This window comes from Mastigoproctus giganteus, chromosome 6 (genome assembly GCF_048544385.1).
Source record: "Mastigoproctus giganteus isolate SK-2022 chromosome 6, ASM4854438v1, whole genome shotgun sequence".
In the NCBI taxonomy this organism is placed as follows: Eukaryota; Metazoa; Arthropoda; class Arachnida; order Uropygi; family Thelyphonidae; genus Mastigoproctus; species Mastigoproctus giganteus.
In genome coordinates, this window is record NC_143580.1 from 27,784,337 (window position 1) to 27,799,948 (window position 15,612).

The 15,612-nt window shown below is 33.7% G+C and overlaps 1 protein-coding gene across 2 annotated transcripts in view; it reads left to right on the top strand.

Moving 5' to 3' along the window:
• Positions 1 to 15,315, top strand: part of LOC150084111 (rho GDP-dissociation inhibitor 2-like) — a 39,588-nt gene extending 24,273 nt beyond the window's left edge. For both annotated transcript variants that reach the window (XM_090375041.1, XM_090375040.1), the window contains exons 3-5: positions 118 to 201; positions 5,208 to 5,348; positions 13,906 to 15,315. In XM_090375041.1, the coding sequence (XP_090231167.1) occupies positions 118 to 201; positions 5,208 to 5,348; positions 13,906 to 14,102 (422 nt within the window). In that variant the 3' untranslated portion in view covers positions 14,103 to 15,315. The remainder of the gene's footprint in view (positions 1 to 117; positions 202 to 5,207; positions 5,349 to 13,905) is intronic.
• Positions 15,316 to 15,612: the final 297 nt, after the last annotated feature.

Here is a 15,612-nt window from a genome sequence, read left to right on the forward strand (position 1 = left end):
TGTTTAGTGATCATCCAGCCATTTTACAGCTCATTTGTGATGAATTTTATTTTTTTTATGAAAAAAAAAAAAAAATTTATTTGCTGGTTTTGAGGGTGATTCCTGATTTACTTGCAGATCCAGCCAATCCAGGCAAAGTAATTGTCGACAATCTTGTGATGCTAGTTGACGGAAGACCTGATGTTGTTTTGGATTTAACAAGTAAGTGAAGTTTATATCTATCCATATTAAGAAATCAATATATTTAAATAGTAGTATTAACACATTAGAAATGCACTCTATACATATATATTGATATACAGTAAACCCCCGCTATTCGCAGGGGTTACATTCCTGAGAAATGCCGCGAATACTGAGTTAAGGCTCCCATAGTAATAAAGGGGTTCCATTCCAAAGTATGAAATATATAAGAAAAACTAGTCTAAAATTTTGTCTATGTATGTATTATATGTACCTTCATAATATGACTATGTACATTGACAGTACATAGTGAAATGCAAGCATATGGCATCGAAATGAAAATAAGAAACAATTTAATATTAAATATAACACTTATTAGAAATTTCAAACAAATCTTTCAAACCAGTGCCTTTGCTAGCTAAAAAACTTATTCCGCCAGTGCTATCACCAGTTTCGCTAAAGTGTTGATAAAGAAGTTTTTGCCTTTTCATGAATGATGAGTGAACTTAACGGAATTTTATTTTGAGTTTGGTCTTCTATCCACAGATTTAAAGCCTTTTCCATTTTTTATAATTGAACATCATGAGTTACAGAGCAAATTTTTGAAGCAATTAGCGTGTTTTCAGCGCCTCCGTAGCCAGGTGGGAAGGAGCAGCAGTGCGTAGCACACGCTTCTTGATTAGACCGGGGTTTGAGCCCGTCACCACCAAATACGGAGGATGCGGAAAGGTCAGGGACGACCACCGCATATCCCAGAGCAATATGGCCTTAGTTGCTAATGCTCCTAAAAACTAAATAACAAACAAACAAATAGCGTGTTTTCACAGACACTACGGCGGATTTTTTCTTCCGATTTCTTGATTGATCGTACCGTTGACTCATTGATTTTATAATGTTTTGCCACTGAGGAGACACTTTCACCATTAGAAATTTTATCTAATAACAACTTGCTATTGTCATCGCCTTTGATCTTTTCACATTTCCCTTGTTATTCGTAGCCATATTTTTGAATGGGTTAGAAAGAACTTGTCCACAATAAAGTCACTTTCTTCCATTACCACACTAGAAAAAGTCTGTTTTACACTGCAGAACGGTAGATTTATCACTTTTGTAAGCATATCAATTTATAAATTGATAAATTTATTCAGTTTATAAGCATATAAAATATAAGATATAAAATAAAATATAAAAATAAGCAAACGACGAAACCTTCCATGACAAGCGCATAACACATACAGTACTACAGGATTGTAGTACTGTATTGCTAACTTGAAACTGTATTTTAACTTGAAACTGTAAAATTATTTGCAGTTTCTGGTTTGTATACGAAATGTGCCAAACTATCTTCAACTATTTCTTGCCTTTTATTCCAAAAAAAAAAAAAAACAATGGCATGCAGTAAAATCCCATTGCAACAAATACCGTTTTAACAATAATTTCACTATCATGAAAATATTTCTAGGTCTTGGTTAACTTTTCAAGTCTCATTTGTGGAAATAGTTTTGGTTAATTATTTACTACAACAAATTATTTTTAAGTTTACCCTGCCCAAAATTTCTGGTTTATAACAAAAGAAAAACTTTATTGGAAAATTATGAATGGTACTGTGTAGCCTGTATTATAAATATGGTTGTGGAAGCATTTGCTTGAAGGGGAAAAAATGGAAGTTTTAAAAGATGTGGTAAATGAATTCATTGTCACACCCTTCACTGTGTTTTCCAGCTTTTTGAATGAGTTTGCTTTTTTACTCTGTAGTATCCACATTTTCAGTTGCACTAAAGTTGAATTTCATATTACTAAAGGGGGAAAACATTAAGCATTTAAAACAAAATTGAGATATTAATATATTAAAGTAATAATAAGTTTTATTTACTGTACTGTATTTCTGGGTGTGTGTATATTTCTTATAAATGAGGGCTTTCAAAATGAGTCTGATCAAAATATTTGCAGTACACATATTTTGTCATTTTATTTATTTATTATTGATTTTTAGTCTTTATTATTATTAAAATTATTATTTATGTATTAGAAAAGTATTCTTCTTTTGATGCCGTCTCTTATTGGAGGTTGGCGATCACCATGCTGTACTTCTCTCTGTCTTGGATGAGATGAAAAAGATTCTCAGCTGATCTGCCAGTCCAGTTGCAGATGTTTTTCAGCCAAGAAAGTCTCTTCCTCCCCATTCCTTTCTTTCCCTCTATTATTATTACTTGAAGAAATTTATATTTCACATTTCTAAGGATGTGTCCCAGGTAGGCAATTTTCCTTCGCTTCATTAAGCTCAACAATTCACGTTTTCTTCCTGCTCTTTTCAAGACTTCAATGTTAGTGATTCTGTCTATCCAAGATATTTTTAGCATGTGTCTGTAGATGCAAATTTCGAAGGTCTCTGTTTTGTTCATGCTTGATGTTTTCAGCATCCAAGCATACATAGTACCTAACGTTTTCAGCATACATAGTACCTAACGAATTTCAATCTCATTGACAGATCTAAAGCTTTGTGACACAGCATCATTCTGTATTTTGTAAAGACCTTTCTCACAACCTTCTTGCTTTTATTTCTGCTTCTGGATCTAGATCAGCATTTAGCCAACTACCAAGGTATTTAAAATGAGTCACTATCTATTGGAGCTCCATTCAATAATAGCTGGACTTGGCTTACTGGGATTTACTCACAGTCATGCATTTGGTTTTGTTGACATTGTTCTTAGACCCATATCATTACATTTGTTGTTAATGCAGTCCAAATGCAATTGAAGGTCATCTATATTTTCTGCGAATATAGCAGATCAGTGTATCGTATGTTATTTATCAGCTGACCATTTATTTTAATTCCTTCTTTCCTTTCCCACACTGCATTTTGGAAAATAACTTCAGAATAGATGTTAAATAGCATGAGCAAGAGAATACAACCCTGCCTTATATATATTATAAAATTTAATATTCCCCTCTTTTTTTTATTGATCTCATTAGTTTCGCCCTCTTCGACACTCAGTGGCTGTTTGATTCCATTAGATTTCTTTGAGTCTGATGGCCCATCCATCAAGATCTAGCTTTTTAAGTGCTTCTATTTACTTGTAGAAAAGTATAGCAGATTTATTTATATAAAATAACTCTTGAAATACCTTTTTCGGCAATATTCATTAGAATAAAATTTCACTATATGAAATTGATTTGTGCACTCCTGAGAATTTTATTGTAATCGAATTTTACTGTATACAGTAAATTGTGTATTTTTTAATGCACTCAATAGAGGGTTAAAGGATTAAGTTTATCTTGATAAGTAGTACCCTAGTTGTGTGAGTCAAGGGCACAGAATATCTACTTTGGTATAGTGAATTAGCATTTTGCCAGCCGATGATCAAGAGAATTAGATATTTGATATCAAGAACAGCTAGTTTAATTTTGATCTCAATTTCACTCTTGACTAGAGGAACTTTTCAGAACTTTTTTTTTACACCACACCCGCCATACTACCAGGTTAAAACAAAAGTTTACAAATGCCTCCTACACAAAATATCATGTAAAACAAAGCTTTTACTTAATGTAGAATGCTAAAAACTCTTTGTTGCTACTGCCATGCTTGTCATTACTAATATAGTCTGAATTTCCATTTTATTCAGAAGAGTGCAGATGATGCACTCCTGTTTTCTAGTTTCGTATGAAATGCATTGCACATATTTGAAATTGTTGGTTGCTTCATTCATCATGTTGGTGTTAAATTGTGATTTGATGCCTCCATCCATTTTATCCACTCCTCACAATACTCTAAAGGGTTCAATTAATTGAGATGTTTGATGGGTACAGTTGGCTAAGGCATGGAGATTAATTACACTAAACTCCGTGTTTAATTCAGCAACTTACAATTGTACTTTTTGTTGTCTAATTTGGTCACATGCTAAAAGAGATACAGAAGGCAACCTGGGAGTTTTGTTCATTCATATTTTCTCTAGCCACAGTTAAAGTTATCACTGTTTTTTTTTTGTAGCCAGTAGTTTATCTGCTTAATGCAGTAGCCTTAATGCTGACAGCAAAATAAATGATATCTTAAAATGAGTTGCAATGTTATTGCAACTTTCATATTTTCAAACAGATGACATTACAGAAAGATTGATTGGCCATTTAAAAGATGAGACCATGGCTAATTGGCAGGTAAACCCTGAAGGCAAGTCTTTTCTGTGGTTAGAGGCCATATTTTTTATGCCATACTCACACCACTGACATTAATATAGCCATAATAGGGGTAAGAAAATGTGTATTTGTTGACCATTTGGACTGGGTCATTTGGAGTGGGTCAACTGTACTTCATATGGTGTGCACAATATGAAGTGCAGTCAAAGTTTTGGACTGATTTTGTATCTTGAAATTCAGCATTGTAGCGACTTATAATATGTCACATGTTTGGCTCATCTAGATATAGTGATGCACCTATCGCCCTTTTATCATCAGTCAGCCTGAATTTAGGGCATCTTAAATAGGTATTTTTTGTGTTTTGTTGCATTTTAAAATGAGTGATTTTACTGAGCAGTGAATTTGCATCAGTTTATTTTAAACTAGCGGAAACTGCAGCCAAAACCCATGAAATGTTAAAAACACTTTCAGAGATGATGCAATGTGTCATTCAAAGACTCTTCCTATGCTTTGCAAACTTTAAAGGTCCACTTAGCTATTGAAAGTCATCCTCGATTCCTGTCAAAAGCCAATGATTCAATCACTTGTTTGTGATCTGATCGAGAGTGATTGATTGTCATTTAACTATCCACAAAGTTGTTAGTGAAATTGATATTTCTTATGGAGCAAGTCAACCAATGTTGACACAATTTGGGAATTTGACACATTTCAGCCAATTAATGAGCCATTTCTTCTTATTAAATTAAAATAACACAATCAGGTTAATTTTTAACAGAAAGGTATTAATAATATTTAATTATTTAAAGATTATCTAATATTTCAGCTGTTCTTACCATTTTAACTTAAAAAATATATGTATTTATACTATAAAAAAAATAAACTTACTTTCTATTTAGCTGATTTGGAATCGCTAAAAAAGAAGGTGTTCGTTGTCAAAGAAGGTATTCAGTATCGTGTCAGCATTAATTTCTATGTTCAGAAAGAAATTGTAACAGGACTGAAATATATTCAAAAGATTTATCGACATGGCATTCAGTGTGAGTATATTCCTGGTTTTCTCTGACTATATCAAGTTTTAGTGAGGGCACATTTTTTTATTCACTTAATTTTTTTCTAGTGACAAAAAAAAAAAAAAACTGTAGGTTGGAATTTGGAAAGTTAAGTTAATTATGATTTTTAATTAAGTGCCTTAACATTACTGAAGAAGAAATACTGATAAAATAGTAACAAAATACATAGCTGCCACTTGTACATTATGTAAAATTTAGAAATCCAGTTTTCATATTGCTTCTCTTTCTTTTAACTTCATTCTGTTAAAATCTTGTCCTCCTTTATTTCCAGTTGATGCTTGGATATGACAATCTTCACCAATTAGTGAAGATTGTTGTATATACAAGTTGTTGCTCATTAGGGCTCTAATAAATAACTAACTGCCTTTGGTTTATGAAAAAAATTTCCACATAATATCATTAGGAGATAAATTAGAGGAAGCTTTGGTAGTGATACACATGAATACCTGCCAACTCTGTTCAACAAGTTAATTTTCATTGATATTTAGCTAATTTTATAATGGTAGTTACGAGATCTGCCTTAAACACGTCACAGGGTATCGTGACTCACACGGAAATAGCCGATGGCGATTTACAGGTGAGTCATGATTTAATCCGTTGCGGAACCTGTGGAATGTTTTCCAAGGTCGACTTGGTGACTAATCATAGCTCACCTGGGGATTCTTTTCTTTGTGATCGATGTAAGGAGCGCACTGATCTTAAATTACAATTTGGTGCACTGATGGAACAATTTGAGTCACTGAAAAAACGGGTGCTTGCCCTCGAGAATAATGCATCTGGGAGCTCGTAAGGGACTCAAGACTCCAGCAAACTACCAAGTGATGCATACCCGATTCAGACCTCAAAACAGAAAAACCAAGTGCAAACTACTCTGGTTAAAAAGGACATTGTTTTATTAGGACACTCCATTGTCAGGGAAACGGGGAATATTTTTTGTAATAAGGAGAGGTGGAGTAGAACCAGGGTATGTCTGCCGGGAGCAACTATTAATGATGTCACCAACAGATTGTCAGATTTTAAGGGAGGTAAAGAGAATATTATTATTCATGTGAGGACTAATGACATTAAACGTACACGATCTGACGATTTGTTGGAAAAATACAGGACCGTGCTGAGGAAATGCTGCGAGCTAGGCTACAATGTCTGTGTCTGCAATTTTGCCCAGACACGATAGGAGGGATTATATGTTAAAAGCCTTGTGCATTAACTCAAGACTTGAAGGACTCTGCAAGGCTTTAGGGGGGAAATTTCTATCAGCATAGCCCACACTTGTAGGTAGAAGGAATTTGTTTTGTAGAGACAGGATATACTTAAACAAAGGTGGTGCAAAAGTTTTTGCACCACCTTTGTTTAAGTATATCACCTTTGTTTATTGAGGATACCTTAAAGGTTCGGGGAAACTGCTAGTTAGGGGGGGGATGTGGGTAATACTGACACGTGTTTATCTGATAATATTGGTCAAAGTAACTCTTGCACATACCTCAAGAGTTCTTATCTGTTACCCCAACTGGACATATTATCTAGATGTTCTGGGAGCAGAAACGTTTCAAGTGAGCGGGTAGCTAATGCCAGGGAAGCGAGCCTGAAAAACTTCAAGGGTTGTGTTAGGGTAGTTAAATATACAAGAGCAGTAAGTCTTAATTGTTTATATAATAATGTTAGAAGTGTCGTAAATAAAATGAGCGAATTTGAACTGCTGGTTAAAACAAGTAACACGGACATAATAGGGCTTACGGAGACGTGGTGCCACCCGGAAATAGGGGATGATGAGTTTCGGTACGGCTTGTATAATGTATTTCGGAAGGATAGGGTAGACAGAAGAGTTGGTGGGGTAATGCTTCTTATCAAAAGCAGCCTGAGTGTGATGATAGCTTTCCCGGATTCAGATGTTTCACATGCTAGTATAGAATCTGTATGGTGTGAGATAGTTAGAAACAAAGGTAAAATGCAAGTAGGAGTAATCTACAGGCCAGGCGATTGTGAAGATTATGACGAAAGCCTCTACATGTAATGTAGAGGCTTTCGTCAATTGATTGGAGTAAATGGGAAGGAAACTTGACATGGGGAACAAAATTTTTAAATCAACTAGATGACTGTTATTTGTATCAACATGTCTGGGAAAGTACTAGAGAAAAGAATATCCTAGACCTCATCATCACCCATGAATCAGATGACATAACAGGGCTGACAGTAGAGGAACCAGTAGCAGGAAGTGATCACGGAGTTCTACAGTGGATGATGATGAGAGAGGTAGCAGGAGTAAAAGGCAAAGGAATGGGTTTTAATTTCAGAAAAGGAAATTACGATGCCTTAAGGTACTACATGGCCTCTATTAACTGGGTAGATATCGTGCAGAGAATGAATACATTTGAACTGTGATATGCTTTTAAAACATTAATCACAGATGCCTTGAATGCATATATACCATTAAAAAAATACTCCATGAGGAGGGTTCCAAGTTGTATGAATAGTGAAGTTGCCACATTACTTGAGCAGAAAAAGGTGGCATGGAAAAGTTACAGAGCAATAAAAAGTACTGAAGCCTATAACAGCTACAAGGTGATCTGTAATACAGCCACCGAAAAGGTTCGACAGGCAAAGGCAGTTTATGAGAAATCACTAGCAAACAGAGCAAAGAGGGGGGGGGGGGGTAAGGAATTCTTCACATATATAAATGCCAAGAAGAGCAGGACAAATCAGATCGGACCTTTACATAAGGGAAAGGGGATAGTATTAAATACACCAGCTGCTGTTGCGGATGAACTGAACAGTTATTTTGCATTGATATTTACAAATGAAAAACCTATTGTGGCAATGTGAAATTGTGGGAGGGAAGTTGAAAAATATCTAATTAATGATATTGAAATTTCACAAGATTATTTAATGAAAAAACTTTCGCGCCTACAGGCCAGTAAGGCTCCTGGAGTTGATGGAATATACCCTATAATCTTAAGGGAGGCAGCAAGTGAGTGCATTGAACCATTGAGGCTAATTATGTGAGCATCACTAGAGTCTGTGGAGATTCCCTTGGATTGGAAAAGTGCCAATGTATCTCCCATACATAAGGGTGGCTCTGAGAGTGAAGTGGGAAATTATCGACCTGTCAGTCTGACTTCAGTGGTAGGGAAAATCATGGAGGCAATGATCAAGGGTGGAATTCAGGATCATTTGGATCGAATTGAAATTCTCAAGGATACTCAGCATGGTTTTGTAAAGGGAAAATCATGTTTAACAAATCTGGTTTGCTATTTCGAAAGGGTCACTCACGAGCTGGATTTAGGGAATAATTTCGACATTGTTTATTTAGATTTCAGCAAAGCTTTTGACTCAGTCCCACATGAGCGGTTGCTTTATAAGCTGGAACAGGTTGGAATCACTGGGAAAATCCTTAGATGGATAGAAGGATGGCTTCAGGGCAGGAGGCAGAGGGTTGTGATAAATGGCTATTCCTCAGATTGGGTTGATGTAAGAAGTGGGGTTCCCCAAGGATCAGTATTAGGACCACTGTTGTTTTTAATTTTCATAAACGACATTGATGAAGGGATAGAGGGCGTGATGTCTAAATTTGCAGATGATGTTAGAGTTGGTAGAGTAGTTAATGATCACTGTCAAGCTGAGCTTCTTCAGAGAGACCTAGATAGACTTCAGGAATGGTCAGAAAAATGGCAGCTATGCTTTAATCCTACAAAGTGTAAGGTATTACACCTGGGAAACAGTAATCCCAAAATAACTTATTCACTTGGTGGAGTCATCATAAAATAGGTTTTTTTTTCTGTTTGTTTCACAAAGAAAAAAGTAAAACTGTAGTTTCACTATTAAGTTTGGAATTTTTTTAAACATTTTAAGCATTTCTGCTTATTTTTGTTAAATTGGCTGTCAGGTGTGCTAATCTATGTTTCATGAAATGTGTAACCATTGGAATATGGGAAACAATTTGCATCGTTCTCTGTTATGTGTGACTTCAGCTCTTCGTATTATTTGTTTTATTTATTTTTTTTTTTTTTCATTTTAATGAAATAACAAAAAATAAAGTTGGGGCAGAACAAAAACAGCAGACATTGTTAGTGAAATTGTACATAGGGGAAGGTGGGTGATGGCATTGAAAATTGGACTAATTTCAGTTAACGTAGATAGCAGTAAACATTATGATTTCCAAAGCTGTATCCTGTTGTAGTGACTTTTCCTAATTTCAAAAAAAAAAAAAAAAAAAAAAAATTCTCTGTGCACACATTGGAAGGTGCCTCTACAGGCTATAATCACACTCTTTCAGGTTGTTCAGAGGAACAAACTGAAAAAATGTGTGATTCCTTTAAAAACTATCTAGAACTTATCTATTGATAGCATTCCTCTTATGAGGGACATTATCTGAAAACTGAAATAGTGTATTAAATGAGGAGATTGAGCACCTAATGATCAATCTCCTCATTTAATATGCTATTTCACTTTTCAGGCTGTCTGTGTCATTTTAATTTGTGTTGAAAAGGAAGCAAATTAAAAAAAAAATTAAATTTAGTTATTTTGGACATGGTGCTGAAGTTGAAGGATGTCTGTAACAGTTGCTGCACTTTGGCAAATGTTTAGGTTGGTAGAAGAGTGGCAACCTCTGACAAATCTATTTAAGAGGTAAGAAATGGTGAGAAAAGTCACATGAGCACCTTTCAGAGTTACCAGATTGAAAAACATAACAAGAAAATTAATTTGTGGGTACCAAACACTGTTTGGTACTCACAAATTAATGAACTCCTCAAGGAAAAGAACTGAATTGCAACCTTGTGAAAGCAACCCTAAACAAGTGCAAGCTGATAGCTATTCATGGGCCCTTCGTTTGGCTTGAAAAAGAAGTTTACATTTTTTCATTCACATGTTATGCCAATATTTGAAAATCTAAACATGGCTGTTCAATCCAATGTACCTTGCATCCATCCATTTACTAAGGTCATTACTCCTAAATACTTTGTGGAATGTGATTTGTAAATTTGTTCCAGAAACGAGTTTTAAATCTTCCACTTCCATTTTGAAATTACCATAGGAGGCAAAACTAGATGGATGATTCTCACTTAGTCGTAGGTATTTCTGCTGTCAAATTCATGGAGTCTAAAACAAGATAAGGTTCTGTTCAGTAAAGAGGCACCTTAGTACTGTATGTGACTACATTGTACACATGTTCCTGTTGAAAAATTATGTTCTTATAAATGCTGAGGTAGCATAGATTTCATCAGCTGGCAGTGTATCATTTTCAAATTTGAAATTGTTTCTGGATAAGTTTTCAGTACTTTTTATCATCATTAAAGATAAAGAAATAGATGTTTTTCTGCAATATTAGTATAAATTTCAGTGTAAAAACCTATCAGATGCTATTATGAAAAAAGAAAGAATTGACTTAGTGGTTCTTGGTTGGAGACAAGTGCACAAGAAAGCTTGAAATATAAAAATTATTCCAAAACATGCTTGACATTTTAGCAATTCATTCCTCATGGCAGTGCTGAATATGAGAAAATATTCAGTCTGAAAAAAAAAAAAAAAAAAAAGCTGGGTTCAGATTTGGAAATGCTCTTGACAGCCAATTCTAGACAGCAGGAACATTGTTATAAACAAAACTTTGACTGAACATTTATAAAGAGAGAAAATTCTGCAACAGTGTCTTTCTTGAAGCATTCATAATCAGTTGATGTCTTAACAGATAATCCAAACATAAATCCAGATGGGGCGAGGATCTCAGATAAGCAAATGTTTGAAAACATACTGTACTGGTAAACAATCCCATTGCTGTATTTTAATAAAAAATTCATGTAAGTGAATAATTTCAAGTTAAAAGTTTGGATTTAAAAAAAAAAAAATCCTTTTTTTTGAAAAATCCAATTTTCCTCCTGTTTGCAGTAACCCAATCTCCAGGTTTTGTAAATCAGAAGTTGGCAAGTATGTACTTAGTTAGCATCCACTGGTGTTGGGGTTTTTACCATAGTTATCTACTGAAGGAGATCTCAACTTTCAGAAAAGTGGTAGATTACTCACTTTCCTAAGGGAAAATTTTTACCACTTCTACCACTCTTTGCTGCTTTGCCAGTAAATGTTGAAACAAGATAGTGCTCCATGGGAATGAAGAATGTTTGTCAGTTGTGAACATTGATGAGCATTCTTTTAGATATAACCTTAAAATCATTTGATAGCTTGATTGATCGTTTGATCAAGAGACTAATAACCTGAAGAATGAGAGTGTGGAAAGTTTTTTGCAGCCTTGGAAACAGTTTCTTAGACATGCAGTGTTGAAGTATAGACAGTTGCAATGTTTTATGATTTGTGAAATCCTAAATTATAGGAGCAACAGAACATCCCCTTTCCCTTCCCTTTCATCTTGTTCATTACCTAATTCTTGACAGTAGATTATAATACACATTAATTATAATTGATCTGAGTTGCTTTGGATGCATATAGACAGAATTGCTAATTGCACAGAGCTGAAATTTAGAATGGATAGTCATGCATTGTAGAAAGGAATGATGCAAGGAAGAAAATTTGTTCTGGAAAGTGCCATTTGATTAGGGAGGGATGGCATTTGTACATATGCAGGAGGGAACAGCTGTAGAGCTGGTTTATTAATAAACATTGTTTGATGTCATGTTCACTGATGTCAGCAGTATAAGTTATTGCTGATATTAGTGAACATAAAACCACATGTTATGCTGTCCTTTGTCTGCTAGTATATTTGACAGAAAATTATATAGCCTTTGGGAAACTTGTCACTAGATGAATAATACGAAGTGGTGCCCCATTCTGCTTGAAAATCCCTGTCCAAGTAGCCTAGGTTGGAAGTAACATACTGGGTGAAGAGTTTGTGATATTGTGCACTGGTTGTGGTTCATATTGCTCCTATAGCAGTATAAGTTATTGCTGATATTAGTGAACATAAAACCATATGTTATGCTGTCCTTTGTCTGCTAGTATATTTGACAGAAAATTATATAGCCTTTGGGAAACTTGTCACTAGATGAATAATACTAAGTGGTGCCCCATTCTGCTTGAAAATCCCTGTCCAAGTAGCCTAGGTTGGGAGTAACATACTGGGTGAAGAGTTTGTGATATTGTGCACTGGTTGTGGTTCATATTTATAAGGCCATATAGGTAGACCTCCTCAAATAAGGGTCCCATAATAAACATATCAGTGAAACTGAACTACACAGTAATGTGTGGGAATGCATAGTTGTGAAATTTTATTGAATGTGGATATGATTGTGTTTTTGATATTACCATTCTGTTGGAAGTGCGGTGCTTTGGTTCACAAAATATTTAAAATTGTATTATCCACCTAGCCAGGAATTGAATTCAAACAGTTATATTTTTGCTCTCTGCAACACAAGCAGTTGCATTGTTTCAGAAAAGTCTAGAATAATCCAGTTTTTGCAAATATATGACCTCATTCTTATTTCCATTTCATTAGCAGACTCAATAAATAATTTTTCTCCTAGTCACATAGACTTGTTCTTTTATTTCCATGAATAATTGGAAAGTAATAGAAAGAATGTATAAAAATAATCATCACACAATAATATGAACAAAGCCAACTCAAAATACAAGCATAGTGTGATATGGCACAACTAATGATCAGCCTGTGAGTTTCAAGGCCAGTAAAGTTAATGCTGTCATCAGTCTGCATTGAAGCATTCTGCTTCACAGTGGATTGTGATGACAGCATTGGAAACAGTCATTTTCAATCTGTAGAAATAGTAGCGGTTAAAACAAGACCTCAGTTCATCATCTTCTCACTCTGATTAGATTCATTTGATTAAGAATTTTTTCCAGCAGGAAAATCTTAATAGCCAAAAAAGATAGGTTTTTATTTTTTTCAGCAATTGAAAATTTTTAAAGTTAGAAATTTAAATTTACAAGGAAAGCAAAAACTGCAACAGTTTTTTTTTTTTTTTCTTAAGTAAAAGTCTCTAAATAGTGATTTAATGATTCAAGAATAATAACTTCAGTAATAAATTTATACTTTTTAAGTCTTATTAACTTTTATATTACTGCCCTAAAATAAAAATTATTTCACTTAGCTGCAGGGTTTGATAAATCAACAATAAGAAAAATTAATATAAAATTATATAATATGTCACTGAATTAGTTTCAAAGTCTGATTTAAAAAAAAAAAAACCTACCTGATATCTCTAGGTGAAAAATCGCTTGATTTTAAAATTTGGAAGTTTCAAAATCTAATTGATTCAGTACTTCATTGTACTAAGAAGCAGCTCTGCTATACAGTGTAATTTGTATGTGTCCATTTTTTATTATTTTTCATTGTGTTTAAGTCAGATCATGTATGATTTTTAGTATACATTTGTTATCTCCATACTGCTTAAAAAAAAAAAAAAAAAAAGCCATGTGCACCCAGCCTTTTTATCAAAAATCTAAAATAATGTTGAATGCAGCATAAATAGTAATTAGTTGTCAGGTTTAGATTTGGATTAATAATAGAAATAGGTTTAGATTATTAGATTAATTGTTTTTAAATAATATTACTAACTTTATTTTTTAGGTGAGAAAATGATTCATATGGTGGGTAGTTATGCACCAAAACCTGAGATCCAGTCATATACAACTCCGGTAGATGAGATGCCTTCGGGCATGTTAGCAAGAGGAACTTACGTTGTGAAATCTCTGTTTACAGATGATGATAAACATGAACACCTCAAATGGGAGTGGAGTTTTGAGCTCAGAAAAGACTGGAACTAAATTACTTCAAGTAACATATCACATTTTGTTCACATATACAGCTCCATATGCTGACATTCTTTATTTTTGATTATACTTTTTTTTTTGTTAAGATACTTGCAGTTATAAGCTATGATGTACAGCAGGAATATGTGTCTCTGGTGTTGGTAATTTGGAAATGTGGCATTTTTGTTTGTGCCTTACACATTTTCTCTAAGGTTTTTTAAGGTAGCATTGCTATAGCGAAGAAATTGGATGTGCTTGCCTGTGTCTTATGGTGCTGAATATTGACATAAGTTCATATCTGATACTTTCACAATCTAAATGAGACGATCATTTGTAATATTCTAATAACTGAAGAGCCAGTAGATTGAATAAGATTATCATTGCGTAATGTGACTTTCTTATTGATTATATTTTGATTAAATTGTTGAAAGTTAATCAGTCTTATTCAGAAATGTGCAAAATGTTTTTTATATTCTGCATATTCTACAATGTGTTAAAATACTGAGTTTCTTAAAAAGTGTATGAGAAAGTGCATGACATGTGTTTTGACAAAATATATGCCATGTGCTTGGATAGTTACCTACTGAGAATCTCAGCACTTCATACACATTGTAAGATAAAGTAAAATTTTGTATTTCAAATTTTTTTCCCCTTTCCTCTTTGTATTACATATTATTTTATTTATTTTTTTTTTGGGGGCTGTTCCCAGGACCAAATTAATGTGCAATGAAAATTTGATTGTGTAAATGCTATTTTTTTAATTTTTTTTGAGACTATATAATGCCAAATGTACAGTTTTTCTCAGCAGATATGAAATAAGTATTTGTAAGGTTTAACTACTATTTTATATAGCTTTAACTTCTTGTGAAAGGGAGGCTTAGATAATGAATATATCAATTTAACAATAATGCATAAATTAGTGCAGCAACAATAAACGTAATAATACAAAGTTTGCTCTATAGACCTTGTATTTGACTTCTGTACTTCTTCTTTTTATATACTGTATTTTCTCCCAAAAGCTGTATAAAGTTAAAATCTTATTTTCAGATTTTGACTGTTTCTTTTCTGATCTGTTATGAGGATATATATATATTTTGACTATAGTAATAAAAGAGCCTCTGTGTCTGTCCATTAGCACCAAAGTTCTAAGACCATGAAATCTATAGCCCTGGGTGTTATTATTTTTATTATTTAAATACATTATTTCTTGAGTAATTAAAATTTCCAAGCATATTCTGTAAGAAGGTGTCATTATCATTTGACATATCATAAATTAAATGGTTTTGTTTATAAATGAAACATATTATTATCAGAAAAATTTTAAGAAAGCATTAAATCAATTTGCTTGAACAAATTTCAATATTTAATAATAGTATTGGAATATGATGCAAGGTGGCAAGCTTTGACATCATTAGCAAAAAAAAACAAAAAACAAAACTACCCATTTTATCTTTGCATCTGTCTAACAGTTTTAATTCTTCTTAAATTTATTCAAACTACCTACTTCCACACCAGGTTTCACTTA